Source organism: Carettochelys insculpta, chromosome 34 (assembly GCF_033958435.1).
Source record: "Carettochelys insculpta isolate YL-2023 chromosome 34, ASM3395843v1, whole genome shotgun sequence".
NCBI lineage: Eukaryota > Metazoa > Chordata > Testudines > Carettochelyidae > Carettochelys > Carettochelys insculpta.
This window is the reverse complement of record NC_134170.1, coordinates 1179619-1203214: the sequence shown is the minus strand read 5'-3', so window position 1 is coordinate 1203214 and position 23596 is coordinate 1179619. Positions and strand designations below refer to the sequence as shown.

General features: G+C 67.1%; 3 protein-coding genes across 3 annotated transcripts; all 3 read right to left on the bottom strand.

Annotated features, from left to right (window-relative positions):
• Window positions 1-49: 49 nt before the first annotated feature.
• PSMB6 (proteasome 20S subunit beta 6) lies at window positions 50-3348 on the bottom strand. Its single transcript, XM_074982912.1, has 6 exons — window positions 3193-3348; window positions 1749-1816; window positions 1531-1662; window positions 910-1039; window positions 312-456; window positions 50-220 (listed from the first exon to the last, which is right to left on the bottom strand). Exons 1-6 carry the CDS (start codon window positions 3262-3264, stop codon window positions 93-95), a joined length of 675 nt encoding a protein of 224 aa, XP_074839013.1. The 5' UTR covers window positions 3265-3348; the 3' UTR covers window positions 50-92.
• Window positions 3349-5699: 2351 nt separating this feature from the next.
• On the bottom strand, window positions 5700-7836 carry GLTPD2 (glycolipid transfer protein domain containing 2). The gene is made up of 4 exons (XM_074982907.1): window positions 7755-7836; window positions 7053-7222; window positions 6857-6990; window positions 5700-6225 (listed from the first exon to the last, which is right to left on the bottom strand). The coding sequence occupies exons 1-4, from the start codon at window positions 7834-7836 to the stop codon at window positions 5700-5702; spliced, it is 912 nt and encodes a 303-aa protein (XP_074839008.1).
• A 1699-nt stretch (window positions 7837-9535) lies between these two features.
• LOC142005619 (immunoglobulin lambda-1 light chain-like) lies at window positions 9536-18824 on the bottom strand. The gene is made up of 3 exons (XM_074982898.1): window positions 18787-18824; window positions 10940-11299; window positions 9536-9864 (listed from the first exon to the last, which is right to left on the bottom strand). The coding sequence occupies exons 2-3, from the start codon at window positions 11214-11216 to the stop codon at window positions 9536-9538; spliced, it is 606 nt and encodes a 201-aa protein (XP_074838999.1). The 5' UTR covers window positions 11217-11299; window positions 18787-18824.
• Window positions 18825-23596: the final 4772 nt, after the last annotated feature.

The window sequence follows — 23596 nt, the reverse complement described above, 5'->3', positions numbered from 1 at the left end:
GGCTCTGAGGCCCCTCCCCACGGCGCTGGGCAAAGAAACGAGGGAGACGTTGCAGGCTGCAGGTTTAATGGGGGGCAGGACGCTGGGGCCCCTCAGGCGGCGGCGAAGCGAGGCAGCTGGTCCCCCAGGATGGTCTGGCGCTCCACGCCCTGCTTGGTGATGGCAGCCAGGCGGATCACGCCCCCGCTGGAGCCGTCGCGGTCCATGGCCAGAGCCAGCGCTGCCAGGGGAGAGCAGAGAGGGGTGAGGGGGAGGAGCAGGGCCCGGATGCCTGGGTCCCCACCCCCCCCCGCAGGCTGCCGGGGACCCACCATTGGCTGTGAAGCGCAGACACTCATCCTGGCTCATGCCCGGCTTGTAGGAGGCGTCGACGAAGCCGTAGATGTAGGAGCTGCCGGAGCCGCCCACCGCGAAGGGCTGGCGGACCATCATGCCACCCATGGGCACCGAGAACACCTGGTAGGAGAGTGGGCGGGGGGGGGTGAGAGGGACCCCACGCCCGGCGCCGAGATGCGCCCACCTCTGGGGCGGGGCAGCCAGTGACACAGGGACCCCTCGCCCGGCGCCGAGATGCGCCCACCTCTGGGGCGGGGCGGCCGGTGACACAGGGACCCCTCGCCCGGTGCTGAGATGCGCCCACCTCTGGGGCGGGGCGGCCGGTGACACAGGGACCCCTCGCCCAACGCTGAGATGCGCCCACCTCTGGGGCGGGGCGGCCGGTGACACTGGGACCCCTCGCCCAACGCTGAGATACGCCCACCTCTGGGGCGGGGCGGCCGGTGACACGGGGACCCCTCGCCCAGCGCCGAGATGCGCCCACCTCTGGGGCGGGGCGGCCGGGGACACAGACCCCAGGGGCATGCCCCACACAACAGCAGCCATGCTGAGCCCCAGGGCAGCACCACTCACCTGCCCCCCCTTGCGTCGGTCCCAGCCAGCGACGATGATGCCAGCGGTGAGGTCCTCGCGGTAGCGGTAACACATCTCCTTGAAGAGGTTGGCAGCCGTGTGCACCAGGGGCGGCTCGTCCAGCTCGATGCTGTGGGGGTAGTGAACCGCAGTCAGGGGGCGCCAGCCCCTGGGCAGGACTGGCTGGCTCAGAGGGTGGGAGTGGGGCAGGGCCTGGCCCCTCCAGGGGCGCCGGCTCCCCCCGACCCAGGGCAGGGCTGGCTGGCTCAGGGGGTGGGAATGGGGCAGGGCCTGGTCCCTCTCGGGGCGCCGGCTCCTCCCGGCCCAGGGCAGGACTGGCTGGCTCAGGGGGTGGGAGTGGGGCAGGGCCTGGCCCCTCTAGGGGCGCCGGCTCCCCCCGGCCCAGGGCAGGGCTGGCTGGCTCAGGGGCAGGGAATGGGGCAGGGCCTGGCCCCTCTAGGGGCGCCGGCTCCCCCCGGCCCAGGGCAGGACTGGCTGGCTCAGGGGCAGGGAATGGGGCAGGGCCTGGCCCCTCTAGGGGCGCCGGCTCCCCCCGGCTCAGGGCAGGGCTGGCTGCCTCAGGGGCAGGGAAGAGGTGGGGTGGGCGGCGTGGGGCAGGACCTGTGGAAGCCCAGCTGGTAGGCCACGGCATCGGCCACGGCCTGGGTGTCGGCGGCGGAGCCGGAGCGGCAGCAGAAGATGCGGTCGTGGATGGGCGTCAGTTTGTCCGTCACCCGGTTGGCGATGTAGGAGCTGCAAGAGGCGGGGTCAGAGCTTGGGCACCTATGGAGCCTCCCCCCGCCACAGGGGGGCCCTGCCCCCACACAGCCCCCACTCACCCCGTGGTGGTCCTGGAGTCGGCCCCGATAACGACCCCCCCGTCGAACTCCACCGCCATGATGGTCGTCTGGGGGGATACGGGGGTGAGAGAGCTGCCAGTGTGTTCCCACCCCAGCCCCACCAGCGCCTCCCGCCCCAGCGCCTCCCGCACCCACAGCCACTTCCCCCAGTGCCTCCCGCACCCACAGCCACTTCCCCCAGTGCCTTCCCACACCCCAGCACCTCCACTTCCCCCAGTGCCTCCTGCGCCAGCGCCTCCCACCATAGCCCCCCCAGTTCCCCCAGTGTCTCCTGCCCCCACCCCCCCACTACCTCCCACCCCAGCCCCACCAGCGCCTCCCGCCCCAGCGCCTCCCGCACCCACAGCCACTTCCCCCAGTGCCTTCCCACACCCACAGCCACTTCCCCCAGTGCCTTCCCACACCCCAGCACCCCCACTTCCCCCAGTGCCTCCCGCGCCAGCGCCTCCCACCATAGCCCCCCAGTTCCCCCAGTGTCTCCTGCCCCCACCACCTCCCACCCCAGTGCCTCCCACCCCAGCCCCACCAGCGCCTCCCGCCCCAGCGCCTCCCGCACCCACAGCCACTTCCCCCAGTGCCTCCCGCACCCACAGCCACTTCCCCCAGTGCCTTCCCACACCCCAGCACCTCCACTTCCCCCAGTGCCTCCTGCGCCAGCGCCTCCCACCATAGCCCCCCCAGTTCCCCCAGTGTCTCCTGCCCCCACCCCCCCACTACCTCCCACCCCAGCCCCACCAGCGCCTCCCGCCCCAGCGCCTCCCGCACCCACAGCCACTTCCCCCAGTGCCTCCCGCACCCACAGCCACTTCCCCCAGTGCCTTCCCACACCCCAGCACCCCCACTTCCCCCAGTGCCTCCCGCGCCAGCGCCTCCCACCATAGCCCCCCAGTTCCCCCAGTGTCTCCTGCCCCCACCACCTCCCACCCCAGTGCCTCCCGCCCCCGCTCCCCCAGCGCCTCCCGCCCCAGCGCCCCCCAGTGCCCCCGCCCTAGCTCCCCCAGTGTCTCCCGCCCCAGCGCCCCCCGCCCCAGTGCCCCCAGCGCCCCCTGCCCCAGCTCCCCCAGTGTCTCCCGCCCCAGCGCCCCCCGCCCCAGCTCCCCCAGCGTCTCCCGCACCAGCTCCCCCAGCGTCTCCCGCACCAGCTCCCCCAGCGCCCCCCGCCCCAGCTCCCCCAGCGTCTCCCGCACCAGCTCCCCCAGCGTCTCCCGCACCAGCGCCCCCCGCCCCAGCTCCCCCAGCGTCTCCCGCACCAGAGCTCCCAGTGCCCCCCGCCCCAGTGCCCCCAGCGCCCCCCGCCCCAGCTCCCCCAGCGTCTCCCGCACCAGAGCCCCCAGTGCCCCCGCCCCAGTGCCCCGGCGCCTCCCGCCCCAGCTCCCCCAGTGCCCCCGCCCCAGCTCCCCCAGATGCCCCGCCCCCGGCGCACCCCGGTGCTCAGGCTCCGCCCCGCCCAGTCCGGGGCTCCCCCCAGGGGGCTCAGCACCGCCAGCGCCGCCATCGCCCCGCCGGCCTCGCGCGACACTGTCGCCAACCCCCGGGCGCTTTACGGCGTGGCGAGGCGATTTTGCGACCGCTGGCCCCGTCCGGCTTCACTTGACGGCAGCGTGTGGGGAAGGGGAGAGGAGAGCGACTTTACGGCAGTCCGCGGGAGGGGGGCTGTGCTTTACGGCACCCTACCTGAGGCGTGCTTTACGGTAGCCCCACCCCCCTGGAACGTCGCGCTTTGCGACAGCGTGGGGGCTTTGCTTTACGGCAACACGGCAATTCCTTTATGACACCCAAGGTGGCGCTGCTTGACGGCGGCGCGGCCGCCTGCCCCTCTTTGCGACGCGCTCTCGTGTTGCTTAACGGCTTGCGGTCCATAAGCGAATTTACGGCAGTTGCCGGGACGCCTTACGGCAGCGTGGCTGCCGGGGGGCGGCCCCAACCCGCAATCAGTGGCGCTGGCGTCATTGGCTGCGGCCCTGAGGGCACCGGGCGTTCCAGAATGACGACATCGTCTCTCGGTTGTGATGTCACCGTTGTCCCGCCGGGGACCGGTGTGACATCACAACCCTGGCCTGGCATTGTTGTGACGTCACTGCAGGGGCTCTGACGTCATCGCGTCACAGTGATGTCACCGCCCAACCCACTGGTGTCTGTGTCAGCCCCTCCCCCCCCGTGTGTACCCTGAGTCCCTGCCCCAGCTCCACAGTTGGGGGGGCAGCAGGTTTGGGGATCCCAGGGTGAGCCCAGGACACAGCCCCACACTTGGGGGGGCAGCAGGTTTGGGGATCCCCAGGGTGAGCCCAGGGCACAGCCCCACACTTGGGGGGCAGCAGGTTTGGGGATCCCCAGGGTGAGCCCAGGGCACAGCCCCACACTTGGGGGGGCAGCAGGTTTGGGGATCCCCAGGGTGAGCCCAGGACACAGCCCCACACTTGGGGGGGCAGCAGGTTTGGGGATCCCCAGGGTGAGCCCAGTGGACAGCCCCACACTTGGGGGGGCAGCAGGTTTGGGGATCCCAGGGTGAGCCCAGGGCACAGCCCCACACTTGGGGGGGCAGCAGGTTTGGGGATCCCAGGGTGAGCCCAGAACACAGCCCCACACTTGGGGGGCAGCAGGTTTGGGGATTTTCCAGGGTGAGCCCAGGACACAGCCCCACACTTGGGGGGCAGAGGGGTCAAGGACCCCCAGGCACAGCTGCCAGGAACTGGGGGTCTGGAGGCCCCACAGGGCAGTGCAGCCCCCGCGAGCGGGGTGAGAAATATCAAACTCCAGCACCTGGGAGCCAGACGCTCATCCAAGCCCCTGGCCTGGGAGACAACCCAGCTTCCGGCCCCGAACCCCTGGGGTCCCAGAACCCCACCCAGCGCCCGGCCCCGAACCCCCGGGGTCCCAGAGCCCCGCCCAGCGCCCGGCCCCGAACACCCGGGGTCCCAGAGCCCCGCCCAGCGCCCGGCCCCGAACGCCCGGGGTCCCAGAGCCCCGCCCAGCGCCCGGCCCCGAACTCCCGGGGTCCCAGAACCCCGCCCAGCGCCCAGCCCCGAACCCCCAGGGTCCCAGAGCACCACCCATCACCCGGCCCCAAACCCCCGGGCTCCCAGAGCCCCGCCCAGCGCCCGGCCCCGAACCCCCGGGGTCCCAGAGCCCCGCCCAGCGCCCGGCCCCGAACCCCCGGGGTCCCAGAGCCCCGCCCAGCGCCCGGCCCCGAACCCCCGGGGTCCCAGAGCCCCGCCCAGTGCCTGGCCCCGAACCCCTGGGGTCCCAGAGCCCCACCCAGCGCCCGGCCCCTCGGCTGGGCCAGCAGGAGAACCCCGGCCCATTCCCTGCCCCCTGAGCCAGCCAGTCCTGCCCTGGGCCAGGAGAGCCGGTGCCCATAAAGGGGACAGGCCCTGCCCCATTCCCTGCTCCGCTAGAGAACCAACTCAGGGTGAGTTGCTCAGAGCCAGGGCCGCTGACAGCCCAGACGCTGGGGGCCTCCATGGTCCGGCCCCAGACCACTCCTGCCCCCGTGCCAGCCCGCGAGAGTCACCCCAGTTCTCCCCAGGCCAGCGGGCACCTCCCACCCCACCCCCAGGAGCGCGCCGGGCCCGGCCGTCAGTGGCGAAAGGGTCCCCATGAAAAGGCAGAGGAGGACGGGAGAGAAATTGTTAACACCATCCCACCGATCACGGCGCCGGCTGCAGCCGACGAACTCCCGCTCGGCCAAGTCCCTGGGTCACTCCGCACCGGGGACCTGCCCTCTGTCCTGCGTTGGGGGCCCCCCGCCCCGACGAGACCCCGGCTGCGCCCTCCTGTCCCGCACGCGGGGGGCGCCCGTCGGGCCCGGGTGGGCGCTGGGTGAGGCCGCGGCCGGTTCCCGCTCAGGTCCCTCCGGTTCCAAAGCCGGGCGGTGGCGGCCGCGCCGAGAAAAACTTCGCTCCGCCCGCGGGCCGGTGGCTCGGCCCCGGCTCAGGGCAGGTCCAGGAGGCCCCGGCTGGCGTAGACCTGCTGGGTGAGGTTGTAGACCCGGCCCAGGGCGCTGGCGGTGCTCAGCAGCACGGCCTGGGCCTCGGGCTCCCTGGGGGCGCACACCAGCCCCAGCAGCTGGGAGCGCGAGGGCAGAGCCAGGAAGGCCAGCGCAGCCGCCTGCTGCACCCACCAGCTGTGGTAGTGGGCCAGGGCCACCCGGTAAGCCGCGGCGCACAGCTCGGAGGGGTCCTCGCCCGGCCGGCTGCGGCCCAGCATGGCCAGGAAGAGCTTCAGCCACTGCAGGGCCCGGTGCAGGCGCAGCAGAGTCCGGCAGCCCGAGGGGGGCTGGGTGGGGGGCAGCGCCCGCAGCCCCACCAGCCCCTGGCGCAGCTCGAAGGCCACCATCCCCTGCAGGGTGCGGTAGTGAGGCGCGTGCGGCCCCGAGCGGTGGGCCTGCATCACAGCCACCTTCGCACGCGTCTCCCGGGCCAGCAGCCCGAAGGCGGCCCCCAGCGCGTCGATCAGCCTGCGGGAGAGAGGGGACGGCTGAGCTCCGGCCCGGCGCCACGGTGCGCCCAGCTCTGGGGCGGGGCGGTCGGTGACACGGGGACCCCTCGCCCGGCACCGAGATGCGCCCACCTCTGGGGTGGGGCGGCCGGGGACATGGGGACCCCTCGCCTGGCGCCGAGATGCATCTACCTCTGGGGCGGGGCGGTCGGTGACACGGGGACCCCTCGCCCGGCGTCACAGTGTGCCCAGCTCTGGGGCGGGGCGGTCGGTGACACAGGGACCCCTTGCCCAGCGCCAAGATGCGCCCACCTCTGGGGTGGGGCGGCCGGTGACACGGGGACCCCTCGCCCGGCGCCGAGATGCGCCCAGCTCTGGGGCGGGGCGGTGGGTGACACGGGGACCCCTCGCCCGGCACCAAGATGCGCCCAGCTCTGGGGTGGGGCGGCCGGGGACATGGGGACCCCTCGCCTGGTGCCGAGATGCGCCCAGCTCTGGGGCGGGGCGGCCGGTGACACAGGGACCCCTCGTCCGGCACCGAGGTGCGTCCAGCTCTGGGGCAGGGCGGCTGGTGACACGGGGACCCCTTGCCCAGCACTGAGATGCGCCCACCTCTGGGGCGGGGCAGCAGAGTATAACACTAGACTCACTTGATCAGTTCTTTCCAGCCGGCCAGATACTCCTGCAGGAGGATTTCCCCGTCGGGGTGCACGCACTCCCGGAAGGCTCCCATCAGGCGGCCGATCTGGAAGTCCTGGCCCGGGCAGCCGGGGGCCGGGCTCGGCTGTGGGGTCCGGAGCTGGGGAAGGAGCCGGAGGGAGCTGCTGGGCTGCGGAGGAGACGCACAGGCAGGGTGTATGTGGGGCGCGAAGGGGCAGGAAGTGGGGCAGGTGGAAAGGGGCGTGGGGGTGTGTGTCTCACCTTCCTGTCTTGTCCGACCAGGGCCGTCTCCCCTCTGCCCCCGAGCCAGCCACAGGGCCGCCCGCCAGCAACGCAGGCTGAGAGCTGCAGCTCTGCTGTGCCGTGGAGGGAAGGGCAGTGCTGAGCGACGCGGACAGACAGACACGCCAGTGACACGCGTGACCCCCCGCTCCACACTAAGGACACTCCTGGCACACACACGTCCCAGGCTCGCACGGCTCGTGGCCTGCAGACGTGGGGGGTATGGCAGTGCAGCCGGCGTGCGAAGAACACACGTGACCCACGCAAAGCCCCGTACGAACATGGGGGCGCAGAGCCAGGTAGAAGCCAGAGGCACACGACGTTTGTGCAAATCCCTCCTTGCACACATGTGAAAACACACACTCGCTGTAACCTGTCAGGCACGTCCTCGTGTGCGTGCAACCCTCTCCCCCCGCCCAGCTCTATGGCTGGCGCCCCCCAAGGCCGTGCACGAACTCCCGCGCCTGTGTCACACGGGCACGCACAATCCCCTCCCCGTGCCCAGCATGGGGGTTACGGGGGCTCGGTGGCGTGAGGGTACGGGGCAGCCTGTGTCGATCAGAGGTGGGGCGGGATGTGGCTGGCTGGGCCTGGGGGGTGACTCACGGAGCCGGAGGCCGGAGAGGAAGAGGAGGCCGAGGAAGGCCACCGCCGGCAGGACGAGGCGCAGCGCTCGCTGGGGGCCCATCCCCACTCTCCCGGCCCTGACCCCTGTCCCCGCTCACCACAGATAAGGGCCTGTTATCTGGGGCGGGGCCAGGGAAATGTCCCCTCCCCGCCGGCTCCCGTCCCCCCACAGACAGCACCCCGTGTCCCGGGGGGGCTCCCTCCAGCCCCACGGCACCTACTGGGCGGGGGGCGCTGCAAGTTGGGGTCGGGGAGAGGGGGACAGTTGGGTTAAACATTAACAGCTGCAGGGACTTCGCCCCAGGGAGGGACGTGGGGCAGGAGCAGACTGGAGTTCGGTGTCTCCTATGGCCCCCACCACCCGCAACCCCTGGGCCCTGTGGGCCTCCCAGCGCCGGGGAGAGAACCCAGGAGTCCTGGCTCCCGGCCCCTGCTCTAACCACCAGCCCCCACTGCCCTCCCAGCGCCGGGGAGAGAACCCAGGAGTCCTGGCTCCACCCCCTGCTCTAACCATCAGCCCCCACTGCCCTCCCAGCGCCGGGGAGAGAACCCAGGAGTCCTGGCTCCACCCCCTGCTCTAACCACCAGCCCCCACTGCCCTCCCAGCACCGGGGAGAGAACCCAGGAGTCCTGGCTCCCGGCCCCTGCTCTAACCACCAGCCCCCACTGCCCTCCCAGCGCCGGGGAGAGAACCCAGGAGTCCTGGCTCCCACCCCCTGCTCTAACCACCAGCCCCCACTGCCCTCCCAGCGCCGGGGAGAGAACCCAGGAGTCCTGGCTCCCACCCCCTGCTCTAACCACCAGCCCCCACTGCCCTCCCAGTGCCGGGGAGAGAACCCAGGAGTCCTGGCTCCCACCCCCTGCTCTAACCACCAGCCCCCACTGCCTCCCAGCGCCGGGGAGAGAACCCAGGAGTCCTGGCTCCACCCCCTGCTCTAACCACCAGCCCCCACTGCCCTCCCAGCACCGGGGAGAGAACCCAGGAGTCCTGGCTCCCGGCCCCTGCTCTAACCACCAGCCCCCACTGCCCTCCCAGCGCCGGGGAGAGAACCCAGGAGTCCTGGCTCCCACCCCCTGCTCTAACCACCAGCCCCCACTGCCCTCCCAGCGCCGGGGAGAGAACCCAGGAGTCCTGGCTCCCGCCCCCTGCTCTAACCACCAGCCCCCACTGCCCTCCCAGCGCCAGGGAGAGGGTCCCCACTGCACACGCTCTGGTGGTTTCTCAAAGGCTTTATTGAAGTTGCGGGGTGGGGGTACCAGGTGCCGCCTCTGGGGGGCCGAGGGCTCGGAGTGGGTGGCTCAGGGTTCAGAGCAGGGGGTCACCCCCCTTCCTGGCCCTCATGCGAGGCGGCGTCTCCTCTCAGCTCTCTGAAGGGGTTCTTGCGGGGGAGGGGCAGGCCCCGGACGCCAGGGTCCCCGCCGCACCAGCAGGAGGGAGACCCCCAGGCTGTAGAGGCTGCTGGCGGCCAGTGAGCCCAGGTAGCAGTGCCAGGCTGTTTGCAGGATCCGGCCCAGGCTGGGGGCCCCTGCAGAGAGAGGGCACAGTTAGGGGACCCCAGAGGCAGCAGCCCCCCCCCCCAGCAGCCCCCCCCTTTGGGGGTCCCATACCAGCCCTCCGGGGGGCACTGGTCTCCGCTGTGCCGTCGCCGAGGGCACCATCCAGGGGCAAGACCAGGTCTCCAGTGGGACGTGAGCAGCCTGGAGGGGAGAGGCGAAGTGGGGGTCAAATCTGGGGGGCAGGCCCTGGGGGGCTGGGGGGCTCAGGGGGGGGTCTCACCTGGGCGCCCGGCCCCTTTGATCTCCTGGCTGCCCTCCTGGGCCTGCGACTCGTGCTCCACTCGGCAGGTCACGTGGGCGCCAGCCAGCCAGGCCTCCGCCGGGAGGACGAGCAGTCCGGCGGCCCCAGGCTCCCTCTGGCCGTCTGCCAGCAGGGCCACCTCCCCCGGGCCCGGCTCCCGCCCGCCCACCTGCCAGCGCAGCCGGACCAGAGGCGGGAAGAACCCCCACGCCAGGCACAGGAAGGCCGGGCGGGCCGCCGGCACCGGGCCCAGCACCGCCACCTCCGGCCGCCGCTTCGGCTCCGCGTCGCCTGCAACCGGATGGGGAGATGCTCAGGGCAGGTTCTAGGTCCGGCCCGCCCTCTGGATTGAATCGGGACGGGTTCTAGATCTGCACCACGCCCCAGGCACAGAACCGCCCCCTTTCCCGCCCCGATCTAGAACATCGTTTGATTGGGGCACGTTCGAGGCTCAGGCTGGGGGCCCTGGGTCGGATCTAGAACCTACCTTAATTATCCGGGCAGGTTCATAATTCGGATGGGTTCTAGATCCGACCCCCAGATCTACGGGCAAGTTCTAGATCTGACCGGGGGGGCTCTGCTCACTAGATTGAATTCTAGATCCACACCATGCCTTCCTCCCACTCCAGGCACAGAACCACTCCCTTTCCCGCTCAGATCTAGAACTCCCTGGATCTTCTCTGGACAGGTTCTAGATCTGACCCGGAGGGGCTCTGCTCACTCTCTAGATTGGACTGGGATGGGTTCTGGATCTGCCCCATGCCCTAACTGCCCCATTTCCCACCCAGATCTAGAACAGAGAACCCTTTCCCACCCAGGTCTCGGCGTGTAGCTGTAGATCTGATCCGCAGTGGGTCTGCTCGCTCTCTGGATTGAAACGGGATGGGTTCTAGATCTGCACCATGACCTGTGTTTGAGGTGGATCCCGGAGGACTGGTTCTAGGTTGTTGTGTTCTAGATGAACCCTAGGCACGACCCACATATCTTCTTTGGGGCACCTCTGAGGCTCTGATCTAGAGCATCATGAAAGGTTTCTAGCAGTGCTGCAGGTTCTAGACCCATTGTAGTCAGCACAAGCTCTAGATCATTGAGCAAGCATGGTCCAGATCAGTTTAGTACAGGTTCTAGATCGATTTAATTTCCCCCCCCCCCGTCTGTGATGTTCTAAATCTAGACATGGCAAACTCTAGACCGGGCAACCCTTTATTGGGGCCAATCTAGACTTCCCCATTCTAGCTCGTGTTCTGGAATGGGTTCTAGATCCAACACGGGCCCCTTTGGGCCTGCCTACGTGACGGCTGTAGAACACCTCCGGTCGGGGCCGGTTCTAGATCGACCCCCCGCGCACCGTCCGTCGTGACCTCACCCGGCAGCAGGAGGCGGGTGCCCTCTCCGAAGCGGTAGTGCCCGGCGTACCAGACGGCACAGTAGTAGGTGCCGGCGTCGGCGGCGTTCACGTTGCCGATGGTGAGGCTGAAGGTGTTGGTGTCGCGCTCCAGGTGGGCGATGAAGCGCTCCGAGATGCCCGGCCCGTAGCTGGGCTTTCTCTCCCCGGCCCGGTGGCTTAGCAGGAAGACGGGGCCCTGCCCGGGGGGCTGGTGGTACCAGGACAGCACGTGGCTGGTGATGTCGCCGCCCGACATCTGGCAGCGGAGCCGTGGGATTGTCTCGTCCACCGTGTGGGTTGGGGACAGCTGGCTCAGCTGGGGTGGCCCGGCCAGGGCTCCTGTGAGGAGCGGGGTGAAGGGTCAAACCCACCCAGCGGCTCCGCACCCACAGACACCGCCACAGCAGTGAGACAGGGCCGGGAGCCAGGACTCCTGGGTTCTCTCCCCGGCACTGGGAGGGCAGAGGGGGCTGGTGGTTAGAGCAGGGGGTGGGAGCCAGGACTCCTGGGTTCTCTCCCCGGCGCTGGGAGGGCAGTGGGGGCTGGTGGTTAGAGCAGGGGGCTGGGAGCCAGGACTCCTGGGTTCTCTCCTTGGCGCTGGGAGGGCAGTGGGGGCTGGTGGTTAGAGCAGGGGGTGGGAGCCAGGACTCCTGGGTTCTCTCCCCGGCGCTGGGGGGGCAGTGGGGGCTGGTGGTTAGAGCAGGGGGGCTGGGAGCCAGGACTCCTGGGTTCTCTCCCCGGCGCTGGGAGGGCAGAGGGGGCTGGTGGTTAGAGCAGGAGGTGGGAGCCAGGACTCCTGGGTTCTCTCCCCAGCGCTGGGAGGGCAGTGGGGGCTGGTGGTTAGAGCAGGAGGTGGGAGCCAGGACTCCTGGGTTCTCTCCCCAGCGCTGGGAGGGCAGTGGGGGCTGGCGGTTGGAGCTGGGAGCCAGGACTCCTGGGTTCTCTCCCCGGCGCTGGGAGGGCAGTGGGGGCTGGTGGTCAGAGCAGGGGGTGGGAGCCAGGACTCCTGGGTTCTCTCCCCGGTGCTGGGAGGGCAGTGGGGGCTGGTGGTCAGAGCAGGGGGTGGGAGCCAGGACTCCTGGGTTCTCTCCCCGGTGCTGGGAGGGCAGTGGGGGCTGGCGGTTAGAGCAGGGGGTGGGAGCCAGGACTCCTGGGTTCTCTCCCCGGCGCTGGGAGGGCAGTGGGGGCTGGTGGTTAGAGCAGGGGGCGGGAGCCAGGACTCCTGGGTTCTCTCCCCGGCGCTGGGAGGGCAGTGGGGGCTGGTGGTTAGAGCAGGGGGTGGGAGCCAGGACTCCTGGGTTCTCTCCCCGGCGCTGGGAGGGCAGTGGGGGCTGGTGGTTAGAGCAGGGGGTGGGAGCCAGGACTCCTGGGTTCTCTCCCCGGCGCTGGGAGGGCAGTGGGGGCTGGTGGTCAGAGCAGGGGGTGGGAGCCAGGACTCCTGGGTTCTCTCCCCGGCGCTGGGAGGGCAGTGGGGGCTGGTGGTTAGAGCAGGGGGTGGGAGCCAGGACTCCTGGGTTCTCTCCCTGGTGCTGGGAGGGCAGTGGGGGCTGGTGGTTAGAGCAGGGGGTGGGAGCCAGGACTCCTGGGTTCTCTCCCCGGCGCTGGGAGGGCAGTGGGGGCTGGTGGTTAGAGCAGGGGGCTGGGAGCCAGGACTCCTGGGTTCTCTCCTTGGCGCTGGGAGGGCAGTGGGGGCTGGTGGTTAGAGCAGGGGGTGGGAGCCAGGACTCCTGGGTTCTCTCCCCGGCGCTGGGGGGGCAGTGGGGGCTGGTGGTTAGAGCAGGGGGGCTGGGAGCCAGGACTCCTGGGTTCTCTCCCCGGCGCTGGGAGGGCAGAGGGGGCTGGTGGTTAGAGCAGGAGGTGGGAGCCAGGACTCCTGGGTTCTCTCCCCAGCGCTGGGAGGGCAGTGGGGGCTGGTGGTTAGAGCAGGAGGTGGGAGCCAGGACTCCTGGGTTCTCTCCCCAGCGCTGGGAGGGCAGTGGGGGCTGGCGGTTGGAGCTGGGAGCCAGGACTCCTGGGTTCTCTCCCCGGCGCTGGGAGGGCAGTGGGGGCTGGTGGTCAGAGCAGGGGGTGGGAGCCAGGACTCCTGGGTTCTCTCCCCGGTGCTGGGAGGGCAGTGGGGGCTGGTGGTCAGAGCAGGGGGTGGGAGCCAGGACTCCTGGGTTCTCTCCCCGGTGCTGGGAGGGCAGTGGGGGCTGGCGGTTAGAGCAGGGGGCGGGAGCCAGGACTCCTGGGTTCTCTCCCCGGCGCTGGGAGGGCAGTGGGGGCTGGTGGTTAGAGCAGGGGGTGGGAGCCAGGACTCCTGGGTTCTCTCCCCGGCGCTGGGAGGGCAGTGGGGGCTGGTGGTTAGAGCAGGGGGTGGGAGCCAGGACTCCTGGGTTCTCTCCCCGGCGCTGGGAGGGCAGTGGGGGCTGGTGGTCAGAGCAGGGGGTGGGAGCCAGGACTCCTGGGTTCTCTCCCCGGCGCTGGGAGGGCAGTGGGGGCTGGTGGTTAGAGCAGGGGGTGGGAGCCAGGACTCCTGGGTTCTCTCCCTGGTGCTGGGAGGGCAGTGGGGGCTGGTGGTTAGAGCAGGGGGTGGGAGCCAGGACTCCTGGGTTCTCTCCCCGGCGCTGGGAGGGCAGTGGGGGCTGGTGGTTAGAGCAGGGGGTGGGAGCCAGGACTCCTGGGTTCTCTCCCTGGTGCTGGGAGGGCAGTGGGGGCTGGTGGTTAGAGCAGGGGGTGGGAGCCAGGACTCCTGGGCTCTCTCCCCGGCGCAGGGGGGCAGTGGGGGCTGGTGGTTAGAGCAGGGGCCGGGAGCCAGGACTCCTAGGTTCTCTCCCCGGCGCTGGGAGGGCAGTGGGGGTGGTGGTTAGAGCAGGGGGTGGGAGCCAGGACTCCTAGGTTCTCTCCCCGGCGCAGGGGGGGCAGTGGGGGCTGGTGGTTAGAGCAGGGGGTGGGAGCCAGGACTGTCCCCTGAACCTGTGTCTGGTGAGCCTGTGCCCGTCGCGAACCCGCCCGTGCCGGGGAGGGGAGGTCTGGTTGGTGGAGGACGTGGGCGAAGGCCCCTCTGCCCGTGACACAGGTGGGTCGAGAGATCGGCCCTGCCAGCCACCCCCAAACCCGCCTCCATCTGTGTGTCTCTCCCTCCCTGCCCCACACCCCGTTCCCTCCCTGCCCCACGCAGGTTCCCCAGGGAAGGGGCTCCCCAGATTGTGCCCCCCCTGGCAGCTCACCCCCAAAGCAGAGAACCAGGAGGACAAGGCCGAGCGGGGGCTCCATGGCGCCGGGGGCCACAGGCCCTTCTGCAGCTGTGATGGCGCCGTGGGGCGGGACCCATTTCCTGCCCCCCCGGGGGGGGGACTGACGTCAGAGGCGACAGCTGGGGCGGCCCACCTCGCACGTAGGCTCGGCGCCTCCCGGGGGCTTCTGCTGCGTGCGGCGCCCTGCCCTGGGCACAGCCCCCGCAAGGGGAAACTGAGGCACAGAGGGCTGCTGGACTTGGTGCCGGGCCAGGCTGCAGCTGGGTGGAGCAGGGGGCACAGGCCGAGCTCCACCGGGGCCCAGACGGGTGGCTGCACACCCAGATCCAAGCGCTTCCGGCTGGGTTGGTTGGACCAGTGTGTGAGTGTGGAACAGACAAGCTCCCTTTGCACACAGGTGTGCAAATCGGCACAAGCAGATTAACTCCTTTGTGAAGGCAAAAGCTCACACCCAAGTGCAAAAGACACATCTGTGCGAGCAGTTTCACACACTTGCCCGTGGATTCACCGACTTGTGCAAACACGAACCCACAGAGGCAGAGTCACGTACGCACACACTGGTGCAAGCAGATTTGAACATGGGCAGCCTCGTGCGGGCAGCTTCACGCACTTGCCAGGGATTCACCGACTTGTGCAAACACGAACCCATGGAAGTAGAGTCACGCATGCACGCACACACCAGTGCAAGCAGATTTGAACATGGGCAGCCTCGTGCGAGCAGCTTCACGCACTTGGCAGGGATTCAACGACTTGTGCAAACACGAACCCACGGAGGCAGACGCACGTACGCACACACTGGTGCAAGCAGGTTTGAACATAGGCAGCCTCGTGCGAGCAGCTTCACACGTACTGAGCCACCCATTGCACTGACACACACTCAGGCTGGTGCCCCCGGCACTCACCAGGTGTGCGCAGAGAGACCCAGCTCCCCGACCGCCAGCCTGGGAGAGCGTAACCCCCACCCTGCCCTCCGGAGGCCCTGGGGCGGACTGCGGGGGGGCTGGGGGAGACCGTGCCGAGGAGACAGGCCCTGGGCCCGGCTCCGTTTGCAGCGCTTCCACGGGGCGGGGCGGACAGACGGCAGAGCCGGCGCTCCTGGCCCCGGGGGGCGCCGTGGGTCTGGGTGGGACGGTTGCATCACTGTGGTTTCCCCCCAGGCCAGGCCCTGGCGCTCTGCTCTGCTGGGCCGGGGGGAGCTGGGGGGGAAGTGGTTCTGCGCCTGGGCCCTGCGTCTCGTTAGCAGGAAACCGGTGACGGGAGATAACGAGCCTGAAACGCCTGTCTCTGCACGCCCCCATCCAGCCCACACGGCTGGCGTCCCTGTGCGCCCCCATCCCTGTGGCGCCCCACGGCACCGCCCCAGAAGGATGGTGTCCCCGTGCACCCCCCCATCCCTGCAGCGCCCCACGGCACCACCCCCCCACAAGGCTGGTGTCCCCCATCCCTGCAGTGCCCCACGGCACGGCCCCCCACAAGGCTGGTGTCCCCCATCCCTGCAGCGCCCCACGGCACTGCCCCCCACAAGGCTGGCGTCCCCCATCCCTGCAGCGCCCCACGGCACCGCCCCCCCCCAAGGCTGGCGTCCCCCATCCCTGCAGCACCCCACGGCACCTCCCCCCACAAGGCTGGCGTCCCCCATCCCTGCAGCGCCCCACGGCACCGCCCCCCCCCAAGGCTGGCGTCCCCCATCCCTGCAGCGCCCCACGGCACCACCCCCCACAAGGCTGGCGTCCCCCATCCCTGCAGCGCCCCACGGCACCGCCCCCCCACAAGGCTGGCGTCCCCCATCCCTGCAGCGCCCCACGGCACCACCCCCCACAAGGCTGGCGTCCCCCATCCCTGCAGTGCCCCACGGCACCGCCCCCCCACAAGGCTGGCGTCCCCCATCCCTGCAGCGCCCCACGGCACCACCCCCCACAAGGCTGGCGTCCCCCATCCCTGCAGCGCCCCACGGCACCGCCTCCCCCAAGGCTGGTGTCCCCACGCACCCCACACATCCCTGCAGTGCCCCATGGCACCGCCTCCCCCAAGGCTGGTGTCCCCACGCACCCCACACATCCCTGCAGTGCCCCACAGCGCCACCCCCAAGTCGTGAGGCTCAAACCTGGCTGCCTCTGCAACACCCCCCTGGACCAACCTCTCGGCTTGTTCAGACCCCCATGATCCACCCCCTCACCAACGGCAGAGACGTGGGCGGCCAGCTGTTAGGTAAGCGGGTGTCTGGGCCTGCCCGCCCCCCGCTGCCCTTGCACCCGGCCCAGGTGATAACCACGGCTGGTGCGGCTCCCAGCAAACCGTCTCCCCACGCCGAAGCGGGGACCGGTGGGACGTGGGACCGCCCCGCGTGTCCCCACCAAAGCGCACCACCGAATTAATCATCTTCCTCGCCTTCCCGGCGCTCCCGGGCTGCTGCTTAATCGCTGGGCCTCTGGGCCGCAAATGCGGAGTCTGTCCCGGTGCGGCCGTGGGCTGCAGACGTGGGTCTGAGCCACCAAAGCCCATCCCCGAATACGTCGTTTCGCTCGTCTCTCAAGCGCGCCTGGGCTGCTCTTTGCTTCGGCTGGTACCTCCACCCACGCGGCTGCCGCCCTGGCGCGTTTCCGGAGCCGAGCAGCGCAGAGGCGGCCGCGTCCGTCCGTCGCTTCGAGAACAACAAGCGGCCCTGGGGCACCTCACAGACTAACTCGTCATTGACCCCTCTGGGCTGCAGACAAAGTGGGAGGTGGAGCCTGAGGGGTGTGAATTGGAACTGGGAGTTGGAAGCAGTTGGTCTGGGCTGGGAGAGAGAGAGGGAGACAAAGGAGGGGGCCAGGCCCCAGCTCTGGGGGCCCCTCGGGGCCTCCTCTCCCCAGCATGGATGGGACTGGCTGTCTCTGCCGGCTGCACTGACTCCGCTGTACGACACTGTGTCCTGTCGGCTAATAAACCTGCTGTTCTCCTGCCGAGCGAGAGACTCTCCTGCCTGCGGACAGGGTGCAGAGCTTGGGGGACCCCAAACCCCATCACAGCTGCTTCCTGAGATCCACCTGAGCTAGGGCAGAGTTAAGGTGATGCTGTGCTGTACCAGAGAGGCAGCCGCGTTAGTCTGTGTCTTCGCGAACAAGAAGTCCTGGGGCACCTCGGAGACTAGCAGACACTTTGGAGCAGACGCTGTCGTGGTCACAGCCCCGCTCCGTCAGACACACGCGTCTGATGACGCAGGTCCTTGCCCACGAACGCTCATGCTCGAAACGGTCGGCTCGTCCATAAGGTGTGGCTGGAGCCCGCCCGTCCGGACAGGAAAGACCCGGAGGCGGGAGGACAGTGAGAACGGGGCTCAACAGCGGGGACCCACCCGGACAGGAAGGTGAAGCCCCGTCCGCGGGAGAGGCGTCGCGCAGAAACCGAGGGCAATGGGAAAGGGGTAGACCCATCTGCCGTCGCCTGGTGAGCCCCGGGGCCTGAGGCAGGGGGACGGTGTGAGGGGGTTCTGGGGTCCCCCGAGCTCTGCACCCCGTCCGCAGGCAGGAGAGTCTCTCACTTAGCAGGAGAACAGCGGGTTTATTAGCCGACAGGACACAGCGTCGTACAGAGGAGTCAGTGCAGCCGGCAGAGACAGCCAGTCCCATCCATGTTGGGGAGAGGAGGCCCCGAGGGGCCCCCAGAGCTGGGGCCTGGCCCCCTCCTTTGTCTCTCTCTCTCTCCCAGCCCAGACTAACTGCTCCCAACTCCCAGTTCCAATTCAAACCCCTCAGGCTCCACCTCCCCCTTTGTCTGCAGTACAAAGGTGTTACCTGGTCGTCAGGGTTACCCTCAGCAGGAGCCCCACACCCTCTGTGAGCCCCCCACACACACACAGGTATCCCCCACTCCATCACATCTCTCCCCCCTTCCAGACCGAACTGAGCGGGGTCACTCAGCCGGTGACCTGGGGAAGTTTGGGGCCCTCCCCTTGTGATTGGGCATCAGCTGTACCCTCAGTGCTCCCCTTGATGTGCACCACCTCCCTGGGGGAGGCTCCAACTCAGGAGCTTGGTATTGGCCCTTTTCATGTGATGCAGCCGGGCAAGTCCCTTTAGTTCCCTTGGGTTGGTCGGTCTCCCTGCTTCTGTCTCTGGTCCATCAGCCACGTTCTCAAGTCGGGCAGGCAGAGCCCATACAGATGCTGCACCACCAACAGATCAAATAGTTCTTTTCTGGGCTGGGCCCTGCCCTGTCTGCCCACCAGTCCATACAGCTGCTCCAGCCAATGTTTGGAATTCAGATACAGTCCAGTAAAGGAAGGTACAAATGCTTCCATCCTTGGCATTTAGCCAGACCACCACAATGGTTGTGTGCCTCAGTTTCCCCTTCCATGCCACACAATAGGTTTGGAATGTTCCTCCTCATGTCAGAGGTTGCAAGACTAGTTACAGGGAACAATGGTGACATTTCAGAGTTACGGACTCCTTCAACATACAACTCATGCTTCTACATCAATGTCATCATGTCACATGGCTCTTTCCAAACATTCAGTACATGGTACAATTCTACAGCTTTTGGTAGCAGCACCCCTTGGTTACATCAGTCAGCGTGAGTAACAGAACAACCCCATTGCAACTGTACACTTACGTTGCTCTTTGGTAGACCACAACCTTTGTGCAACATCCTTGAGAATCTGGTATTTTGCGGCTCAATGGCTGAGGCCTTTCTTAGCACCATCAAGTTCTAATCTTCTCTCTTGCCCCCTGGGGTGGAAATCTGATCTCTCTGGCTGTGCCCTCCCTTCTAACAAGAGCTGGGCCATTGATGATCTCAGGGAGATGCCGCCCCCCCCCCCCCACCAGTCTGGAAATTTGCAAACCAAACTGCTTTCTGAGAGTTGTTTTGTGAGTCCCAGACGCAGAATCCACATGAAGGAATCCCTGTTTATCCCTTACTGGCCCACCAGGACCACAGCTCCTTTGTCCTTCCACCTCCAACTACTGCCTCCCCATGGAATCAGAAGTCGAGTCCAGTATGAGAATATAAGTGTTTCCACCATCTGGAGATGGGGAATTGCTGGTGCTCTCCTGCATCCTACAGAGACTGACTGTGCAGCTGTTTTACTTGGTTCTCACAGAGCTGCTCACATTCCCTGATAGTTTTCACTTTACTTGCACCAACTTCCAATTCCTGAGAAACTTTTACCCTGCCTGCTTTGGACCCTTGCAGAGCACAGCCAGTGGTTTCACACTCAGGCAGGTCCTGGCCATCAGGAGCTGAAACAAACTTCTCCCCAGGCAAAGGGCTGCTCTGGCTCTTACAGACAAGCACCTTTCCTGTTCACTCTCCTTCACCTCACTCCCATTTTCTGCAGTCCCCACAGACGGGTCAGGAAAAGTTTCAGGGAAATTCTCTTCCTTAAGAGCTCCCCCAAACAATAACTCACCCCTGTCTGGCTCCACAGGGGCACTGCTCCCTTGAGCCACAACCAGCTCCTGGGGTTCACCTACACCCAGGATCACTTCTGGCCCATTAGGCAGATTCCCACGTAATCCCCCTCCAGGCAGACAGCCAGTACCACCGGACAGAAGGTTAGGATCCCTTTCCTCCCTTCTGCTACCAGCTCCTTTATCTTCATCAGTCAGCGTAACTCCATTGCCCATCTGTTCTTGTGTCCTGGCTAGAGGATGACTCTGGTAGGACAGAGTCCTCTCACCCCCTCCCAGTAACACCTCAGCATCAGGCAAAGAACAAGTACCAGAATCGTCTGGTCTCTGGGATTCCCTGATGATACTAACTGGATTAGACCGAGTTAAAGCATCATCCCCCCTGAGAGACACTGAGGTAGGCCCACTTCCCATCTGGGCTTCAGCTGCCCTCAGATCCAGCTCTGGGACCTTGGCTCCATCTCGAGCCCCCACAGGCTCAGACAAAGGATTCACTTCCCCAGAAGCAGAAGCACTTTTCTTGCACCAAGGACCAGTGTCCTTAGCAGGGACACCACTGCCCATCCCAGAGCCATTCCCTCTGCTCCAGCCCCCATGGCTGGGTTTAGGCACACCTGGAATGCTCTTTTCTGGTGGATCCTTCTCCAGCCACCCCAGGCTGGTGAATATTCCTCAGACAATGGGCTAGTTTCCTCATTGGCACCTTTTCCAAACGCAGGCTCTGCTCTCTCCCCAGGCTGCTGCTGCTGTTCAACACAGACAGACAATGGGAGACACTCTCTCCTTTGTCCCAGCCCCCCGGCTGGTCTCCACACACACACAGAAGGTGAAGCAGCTTCTCTCAGAGACAACTTGCCATTCCCAGTGGACCAGCTGCTTTCCTGCACAGACACACAGGCACCTTCCTCGGCCCAGGCCTGGAAAACTCTTCGTAGGTCTGTCTTGGCCACTAGTAGACGATGGGCTGGAATCGCTCCTTCCCTCCTTGAGCTGTGGCAGGCCACTCGGTTCAGAGCTCCATGCAGTCCAGGGTTCCCTGCCCCGATCCGGGCTCACCTCTGCAGGATTCTCCCCAGCCCTGAGCTCCGCCACTGCACATCCACGCTGCCTTGTCCAGCTTCTTTAATCTCGATTCAGTTTCCAGGTGCTGCCACTTCACAGCGGAGTTGCTCAGCGTGGTTGCAGGCTCTCAGGCTGATGCCCTCTGCACCCCACGCTTCCTGGAAGAATCCCTTCAGTGTGCCAAGCTCCTTGCAGGTCACAAGCTGCCCGGGGTTAGGCCGTAGGCCCCTCTGCCCTCTGGGACTGACTCCAACAGACTCTCAGAGGAACCCCTTCTTCAGTGTGACACCCGCTCTCAGGGACCATGAGCACCCTGTCTTGGGAAGGACTCATTCAGCGTCAGCCTCCTCAGGGGTCACTTGTTCCTGGGGGTTGGGCTCTCGGCCCCTCCACCTTCTGGGACCGACTCCAACAGATTCCCAAGAGTAACCCCTCCTCGGGTGTGACACCCCCTCTCGAGAACCACGACCGCAGTTGCTTGGGTTCGGCCGCAGGCCCCTCCGCCTTGGGGAGCTGCACCTCACTGCCCTTCAGCACACCTGGGTCTCACAGGCCCCACTTCTTCCGGGGCCCCGGTCACTTACTGCTGGATGCTCCATCCTCGGGGTGCAGAACATCCCACTCCTGACACCAGTGTGATGGGGTTCTGGGGTCCCCCAAGCTCTGCACCCTGTCCGCAGGCAGGAGAGTCTCTCACTCAGCAGGAGAACAGCAGGTTTATTAGCCGACAGGACACAGCATCGTACAGAGGAGTCAGTGCAGCAGGCAGAGACAGCCAGTCCCATCCATGTTGGGGAGAGGAGGCCTCGAGGGGCCCCCAGAGCTGGGGCCTGGCCCCCTCCTTGGTCTCTCTCTCTTAGCCCAGACTAACTGCTTCCAACTCCCAGTTCCAATTCAAACCCCTCAGGCTCCACCTCCTCCTTTGTCTGCAGTACAAAGGTGTTACCTGGTCGTCAGGGTTACCCTCAGCAGGAGCCCCACACCCTCTGTGAGCCCCCCCCCCCCCCCACCGGTATCCCCCACTCCATCACATCCTGCTAATTTGTTTTCCCATCCACACACAGAATAACTTTCGTTCTGTGCACCGTGGGAGGTTCAGACGGGCACCACCTGTGGAAAAACAGGCTGTCTGAGCTCTGCTGTTCTGCTGTGTGGCACCTGAATCTCTCGCGGACGGCGCCCAAGTGCGCATTGTACAGGGAACAATGGTCTGAGGAGCCTTCGGGGCGCGAGGAGGAACAGGGCTGTGTGGGCAGGGACAACAGGGGTGGCTGGCTCAGGGGGCAGGGAGTGGGGCAGGGCCCCAGGGCAGAGAATGGGACCGGGACTTTGTCAGCTGGTCGGGCGGGTCCTGGCCCCTGGCCTGACCTTCCTCTGGCTGGTTTCCTGCTGCATTAGTTACCGGAGACGTCGGTTCCTGGACGCTCTGGAGGTCCCAGGGCAGGATCTGTCCTGATGGGTGTCACGTGAGCGCCTGCCCAGACCCAGCCCTGCTCCCTGCTCTGCCTCTCCCCAGCTCTGGCTCTGCACCCCATCTCCTGATCCCAGCACCCCCGGGTCCCCTGCCCCACAGCACTCACCTCCCTCCTCCGTTCTGGGCAGGGGCCTGTCCCTCTGCGCCCCCAGCCTTGGGCCTGATGTAGAGGCAAGTCCGCTGCCAGTGACGATGTGGCAGTAACCGGGCCCTTCCTCCTGGGGGTGCGAGGGAGTGCTCAGTCTTGGGAGACATGGCACGAGTGAGCGCCCCTGGAGGCAGTGCTCAGTGCCCCAGGGTTTGCAGGCAGAGGGGGGTTTGTAGGCAAGAGGGGCCCTGAGCACTCCTGGGTGAGTTGGATTAACAAGGAGGGGGCGTTGGGTGTTTCAGGGTGTGATGGGGTTCAGGGGTCCCCGTACACTGCACCCCGTCCGCTGGCAGGAGAGACTCTCACTCAGCAGGTACAACAGCAGGTTTATTAGGCAACAGATGCCCAGTTTCTCACAGAAGCGACAGCACAGCAGCCAGAGACAGTCCTTCCAACCCGTCCTGGGGAGAGGAGCCCGAGGGGAGCCCCTCTGGGGTGTAGCTTCCCCCTCCTCCGGCTGGCTGCCTTCCAGCTCTCCCTTTTCCTAGCCTCTAACTGCCACCCCCAATTCAAACCCAGCTCGGCTCCTCCCTTCTCTTTGTTCAGGCAGAGGTGTTACCTGCCAGTTGTAGCCCCAGGGTCACCCTTAGCCACTGGGAGCTGCTCTGCCTGTCTCTCACATCCAGCCTGAGTCTCGCATTTGCACTCCCCACACTCCATCACACAGGGGATAGCCCAGAACGCAGCCCCCCAGTGCCAGCCAGCACCAGGCGAAAGGGCTGCGGAGGGAGGCCCCCCAGCGCCCTGCCCACACGGAGGTGATGGGTCCCACTGCCCCCACCCACACGTTCGACACCTCCTGGCCTTGGGCTCCTCCCCACCCTGGACGCAGAGACCCAGAGCCAGTCACTGGCAGCCCAGGGGCCCTCAGCTGCCCTGGGTCACCCACTGACACCAGCACCGTCCAAGCCTGCCTGCTGTATTGCATCAAACCCCATGTGATGGACTGGGGGGAGTGCATGGGTAAGACCCAGGCTCTCTCTCTCTCTCTGTGTGTGTGTGTGTGTGGGTGTGGGTGTGGGTGTGGGTGTGACAGGCAGAGCAGCTCCCAGCGGCTAAGGATGACCCCTGGGCTGCACCCTAGGCTGGCAGGTAACACCTCTGCCCTGAGCACAGAGCAGGGAGGAGCCGAGCTGGGTTGGAATGGGGGCGGCAGTGAGAAGCTGGGGGGAGAGGGAGCTGGAGGGCAGCCAGCCTGGCGAGGGGGGAAGCTGCACCCCAGAGGGGCACCCCTCGGGCTCCTCTCCCCAGGACGGGTTGGAAGGACTGTCTCTGCCGGCTGTACTGACCCCACTGTGCTGAGCTGGGCTCTGCCGCCTCCTAAAC